A 6,429-nucleotide genomic window follows, 5' to 3' on the forward strand; every position below is an offset into this window, starting at 1 on the left:
CCCCCGGGCGCCCCTGTGCCCGCTGCCCCCTCCCGCAGGCTGCTGCCCGCCGTCCCCATCGCTGTTTTGCCATCTGATGGCAATATTTCGCACTGCAGCTGGCGGGGACGGTGCTGGATGCGGATGCATTTGCCGGGCGGCGGCTTCGGAAAACCCCGCGGCAAGATTTTCACCTGAGCAGCGCTGCGTTTGCTCTAGTTTTCAGCCGGGATGATGTGCTGCCCGGGTCCCTCCTGGATAAAAACGTTTTTTTCCTGATAATGGGCTCAGCTTGCAATCAAAACAGTCCAGGGTTATTTTCTTTCTGTTTCTACAAACTTTCTGTGCCATAATTTCCTATAATTGGGAGAGAGATACAATCCATTTCCCCGTTTCTCCTGAGCCTACACCGATGAATCAGAGTCCAGTATTGATTAGGAATTACCTGGCTTTGTTTTTCCGCATCCCCATCTACTCTGATAAATAATTAAACCACCCATGAGGAGCTCCATGCCGCTAACTAGCATATGACCACATCATTTCATAAGTGGGTCGATTCCAGTGGGTGAGAAGGAGTTTCACAGTCAATTTTGTTTTGTTTTTCTCTCTGCAACATCCATAAAATGAAAAGCCACATCCACTCTGGCAATGGGGCACAGTTTAGCCATCTCCAGTTTAGAGATACTGCTACTGGAGGTCACCCAAGGCTGAGTCCAAACTCCATCCCTGCTCACGGAGGACTTCTCCTGGTTAAACTGGGAATCTGCGTTGACTTATGGCCTCTTGCAGGCTTTTCCTCTTTGTAGCAGCATTTCTGGACACAACCTGAAGAAAGGACGCCCAAGGTGGTTGCAGGGAAAATCTTAACCTGAATTGTGGTTCTGGATGCAGACCTTTATCCAAGTTCAGATCCCTTCTGGGATTTGGGACATGCTCAAACCTAATGGGAGAGAGGCATAAGGAAAAGATGTTTGCAAGAGACCCAAGACAAACCAAAAGCCCATTACCAGAGTCGGGGGAAGAGATCCAGAACCAATCGCGTCCGGTTCTCTCATCAGTATTGGGAGAGAATGAGGAAGCTGGCTGGAAACGCGGTCACGCAGCACAATGCTGAGGTTGGTATCTTCAGGCCAGCAACGCTGGAGGGAAAAGCAGAACTAGAAGCGCAGGCACGCAGCAGGGATAACTGGCTTATCTACAGGAACTTTCTCCAGAAGATGGAAAAACACCAAGGGAGAGGCGTTTCCCACATGGAGCTGCAAACTCAGGAGAAGGCAGGAGTCAAATCACCCAGGTTTCTTGGGAACAAGACAGACAGGCCACAGACGGAGGTTGGACCTCAGGAGAAGCCTCCTCCGTGGGAAGGTGGGACAAACTCAAATGGGTGTCCAGGGAGGTTGGAGACCACCGTCCTTGGAAGTCTTCAAGATTTGGCTACCAAAGCCACAGCCAACCCGACTGGGTGTTGGAGGCAGTTGTGTTTTAAGTGGGCCACAAAGGTTCCTTCGAGCCTCTGGGCACAACGATATCTGCAGTTTCAGATCTGAACCATGACGTTCAGGTCTGCATTGAGGGCAGCCACTGTTTGGACAGACGGCACAGCCAACACGTGGCCTCGGTGGAAGCCTCTCAGCCCAGCTGGGCAGTGCCTCTGATCCAAGAGGGGGGTGGGCACTAGCCCCCAAAGCAAATCCTCTTTTCCTCCAGCCCTGGGGCTGATTTTAGCCGCTTCCCTCAGCGGATGAGCAGCACAAGCCAGCAGCGGGCACGCTCGGCCATTTGCGTTTGCTGCCCTGCAGCACCTCACCCCAACCACCACCAGACCTGGTGCTGCTGAAGCATGGATGATGGCCTCCAGGGAATGAAGCACCAGCAAACCTCCGGGAAAGCCCGCACGGGGCACCCGCCTGCGTGCCACCGCCCCTGGACTTCAGCCACGGCAAAAGTCACCGACCGCTGGGTGCTCTCCCTCCGCACGCACCCACGTCAGACACCCCGGCACAAGCGGCGGTTACTCGGCTGTTTACTGAAAGGAATGGGTCCCCGTTCCGGGAAAGCGGCAGGTTTACAGCCCTCCCGCCTCTGTTTACCGCGGAGAAGAGAGACACGTTGCCTCAGGAAGGACACAAGGGCTTCCTGGGAGCACGGAAAGAGCTCATCGTTGCAGCCCATCCTCGCAAAGGTGCCCTTTGATTTTTCAACCCTCCAAGGTCCCTCTGGGGCCGCAGCGGCACGGCACAAGGAGGGTTGAGTGCTTTTGGCAGCTTCCCAACCAGGAGAGGACATCCCCATCCGACAGGATCCTTAGTCATCGCAGGAAAAACAGGTGAAGAGAGGGCATCTCACGCGCTCCCCGCAAGCACCGGGGTCACCGACTGTCACCTGCTCCAACAGAACAAACCACGCAGGCTGGAGAAGTGACGGGATGCTCAGGAGTCATGGGGCCTTTTTCCATGGCAAGAAAGTGTGTGGGGGGGGTGTCTTGTTAGGAGAAGGTCAGCAAAAATGCACCCATGGATTAATGGTTGGACTTGATGATCTTGAAGGTCCCTTCCAACCTAGTGATTCTGTATCCCAAGAGCGACGCAGGGCCAGGACAGTTGCCAAAGAAAGTCGTCTTTCCCACCAAAGCTGTCCCTCAGGGGCAGGTAGGACTTACACTGACTCTCTGCTGGATTTCACCCCAAGAAAGGTCTGGCTTTAGTCTTCTCTGGGACAAAAAGCAGCCTTTGTGGAACAAAGGATGAGGTCTGGGTGCTTCACTGCACCTTCCTGGTATGGTGCCTCCCCAAGCTGCAGCTTGGCTGGGTCGCAAGTAACCTCCAGCCCCCTCTCCTAGCAGAGATTTTGGCCTCCCTTCCTAGCTAGGACCTCCCAAAGGCTGTGACGCTATGCTTGTTTACCCCACTGGAGCTTCTCGGTTTCTCCTCCTCCATCACTTGGCTCGTCAAACACTCGCGTTTTGCCAACGAGCTGGTGATTTTTTCTGGAAGTGAAACTTCTCTGCCAACATTTCTGGAGACAATGTACTGCTGACGTTTTGCCAACCAGCCACCGCGTATCCCACCAGTGTCCCTTGCTGGCTACAGCCCATCAGCATCTCCAGGTTCCACTTAATGGGTGTAAAGTAGTTTTGGAGGAGCGACACCAGTTACAGCAAAAGGGACTGTGGTTTCAGGTTGGCAACAAGCAGTTTTGGTGGAAACCTCCGTCACCAACCCTTACCTGAGTTTTTCACAAGACTGACAGTTCCCAGACCCATTCTGGGAATGGGTAGCGTTGGGAATGGGAATTGGCAGCGCTGCTGCCCCAAAAGCAACGCAGCTCTGAGACAGCAGCTGGGGCTTGGGAAAGAGCCCGGAGCAAAGATACGAGGCAGCGGGATAATTTCTGCAGTGGTGCAAAACCGAGGCTGGAAGGAACTCACCTTTTCCTACCAGCCATGAAAGACGCTGCTGCTTCACGACCTGTATCTGTGCTTGTCCACGTAGCTACAAGACGCCACGTGCGGGCACTGCGTTCACCCGTGGGCTGCTGAGCTGCTCGGACCGTCGCACTCCAGGGTAGAGGCTGCCGGTCTCAGGGACCTCAGGGACAAGACCTGGGTGCCCACAGGAGCTGGTTTTAAATAAGGAAGGCTTAGATTTCCCAGTTTCAGACCTTCGACCAGCAAGAAGTGGTATTTTCAACCGTACACAGTCACGGGATTTCATGGCCTCAACGAAGAGCAATCTGAAAATATTAGTGGATATTTTCAGATTTAAAACACACGCACGTTGCTCCCTCCAGGTCACCAGCAGTGCCTGGGGTTGCAGGTATGCCTGCTTCGGACTCCAAGCAAATAACCATGTGTCTGGTGATGACTGTGGTCATATTCATTACTGGCTTTGTTTATTTTCACATTATTTAGTCAGCTAATTACAAAAAAAAAAAAAACACATTAGGTGGAGGGAAAGGAGTTAAAATGAGATCCAGCTTAAGGCATCCATGCAGCCTGGAGCTCCAGCCAGGCCTGATCCAGGCAGATATTTTGGGACACTCCCAGCCTTACTCACGGGAGCAACCCCACCGAGACGGCGAGCTCACGGCGTGCAGCATAGCTGCAACACGAGTCCGTTCTCCACTCGGGGAAACGGCCCCGATTCAGAGCAGCGTGTTCACGCTTCGGGCCACTGCTCTCTGCAAAAAGCACTTCAGGAGGTGCTGGACCAGAAGCGTGTACTCCAGTACCCTCTGCTCATCTCGCCGTAAGGCTGGAGCAGTCTTTACCGGCAAGTTTAAAGTTTAAGGGCAAGCATCAAAATTTACGGAGCAAAAATATCACGTTCCCCCCAGAGAACAGAAGAGAAGCGAGCAGAAGACCAGCCCACAAGTTCACTTGCATTTTCAGGGCTGGGGGACAGTTTCTGAGCGTGTTTTGCTAATGAAGTCCCGGAGATATCACAGCCTTGCTCAGAGCAGGTTTTGGAATCCAGGGCCACCTCTGTGGTCTTCTGTCCAGGAGATGCAGGAGGCACCAGCCCTTCCCAGAGGAGCACAAATCCATCCGCGATGCACCACGAGTTCACTTCAAAGACCTCCTATGGTGAAACCTCCAGTGGGTCTTCTTTCAAATCCTCATGGTCCTCGCTCTCCAGCTGCTCCAGTTTGCTGGATTTCTCATGGATGATCTCCCCAGGAGTCTTCAAAAACCTGTAATACGTTTTTTAATGGCTTTAAGGGCCAAACCCAGCCCCAAACCAGGCTGTAAGTGCTGGAGCCCTTGCCCTCATCAGCTGAGCTCTGCAGCTCACCAGAGGCTGCTGCCGTCCCCGGGCTTTGCTGGGGATCCCGGCTCCTGCTCTGCACCCAGCGCGCCCCGAGCTTGGGGAGACAAAGCTCGGGACTCAGCCTGGAGCTGGCATTTTAAGTTCAAACTAGTCCCCGGGAAGCAGCCAGCACTGAAAACAGGAGAGCCCCGACTTATTTCCCCCCCTTCTTCTGTCTGGAGGTGAACTTCAGACCTGGTGTCACTGGGGAACAGGAGGAACCTGTCCAGCTTGCGTGGGCTCGGGGATATTTCCACCGGCATCAGCTGGACCCCACACAGAAGAGGGGATGGATGCTGGCCCTGGGGCAGGGTGCTGGCCCACAGCCCTGGAGAACGTGTCGGATGGGACCCGAAGCCCGGGTGTCCCAGCTCCCGGCTCGCCCAGGACAGAGCCTGGACGCAAACCCACCGGGGTGTTGCATTTGCAGGGAAGGATAAAAAGAAACAAACCAAAAAGCAACCACTGAGGTTTTGCAAAACTAAAACCAGCCCAGGGTTTTTTTACCTCAACGGGAAGGGCGATTACAGCTCTCAGAAACGCACACAGCCGCCGCGGACGCCCGGGTGATGGGAGCACGGGCCAGGCTGGGACCTTAGGGCACCATAAACCCAGAGGACATCCCACGTCCCCATGCGTTACCCCCACATACAGCAAACACGCTGCAACTTCAGCTTGGTCTGGACCATGAAGGAGTCAGCAAGATGAAGCAGCGGCCAACATCTGGAGCCCATCACCTTCCCATGCCCCATCCGCACCGTCCCGGGCAGCTCGTTTCTCTGATCTGCTTCATCTCACCTGAACAACAGCTTCTGCCCCGGCTCCTTTTTAATAATGTTGAGTTTGTAGTAATGTCTGAGCGCTCGTGACATCTTCTCGTATGTCATGTTCATCCGGTTCTGGAAGAAGAGAAGAATTGGGGGGGTTGAGTAAAAGCAAGTAGCAACACCAAGTTTGGGTCTGTCTGCAGGAGGACCGCGTGTGGGACGTTCGAGCTGGTTCTTGGGCATTGCAGGAATGACAAATTTATTCTCAACTGCACTTACCTTGTGGTTCCCCCAGAGCTGGGCAAGTCCGTTTGGGTTAACGACCCGGAAGACCTTGGCTTCCTTGTCTTCCCACTTGATGTAAGGCTCATAGCGGCTGTCGGAGAGGAGCTGATACACATAATCCCACAGTAACCTACAGTCTGAGAATAGCGTAGGTTAACTAACCACAGTGGAGAATAAAGTCACAGAGCTCCCACCAAGGCACCTGTGCACCCGTGGGGGTCAGCCAGCAACGGGGTTGCACGTGCCAGCAGTGATAATAAATAAAAGTAGAGCCCGGAGCTCACGCGCAGCACTTTTACTGACAGATCTCAGAACACTAGTGGGAACTACAATTTTTCAAGTGGGGAAACTGAGGCGGGGAAGCACACCCTGATCCGTGGAATAAATGGAAGGGAAACAGATGAGCAGACAGGATAACGCACAGTCTCATTTCCCCAAGGAAACAGGCTGTAAATTCATATTTACCTGCAATTTTCCCATCCACTGGGGCCGACAGGGCTGTAGGAGAAGAGCAGATGGCATCTGCCCTGCAGCTGCCCCCCAGGCTGCGAGGGGAGAGGGTCAGCAGCTCCGCGTGGCTGCGGGGCCCC

General features: G+C 54.0%; 1 protein-coding gene across 1 annotated transcript in view; it reads right to left on the bottom strand.

The window, feature by feature from the left end:
- Nucleotides 1-4,559: 4,559 nt before the first annotated feature.
- Nucleotides 4,560-6,429, bottom strand: part of ETV7 (ets variant 7) — a gene marked incomplete at its 5' end in the record, with an annotated part of 3,824 nt that continues 1,954 nt past the window's right edge. Inside the window, 4 exons of the mRNA XM_010288318.1 lie at nucleotides 4,560-4,671; nucleotides 5,586-5,686; nucleotides 5,834-5,976; nucleotides 6,305-6,337. Of these exons, the coding sequence (XP_010286620.1) occupies nucleotides 4,560-4,671; nucleotides 5,586-5,686; nucleotides 5,834-5,976; nucleotides 6,305-6,337 (389 nt within the window). The remainder of the gene's footprint in view (nucleotides 4,672-5,585; nucleotides 5,687-5,833; nucleotides 5,977-6,304; nucleotides 6,338-6,429) is intronic.

Source organism: Phaethon lepturus, unplaced genomic scaffold (assembly GCF_000687285.1).
Source record: "Phaethon lepturus isolate BGI_N335 unplaced genomic scaffold, ASM68728v1 scaffold39865, whole genome shotgun sequence".
NCBI lineage: Eukaryota > Metazoa > Chordata > Aves > Phaethontiformes > Phaethontidae > Phaethon > Phaethon lepturus.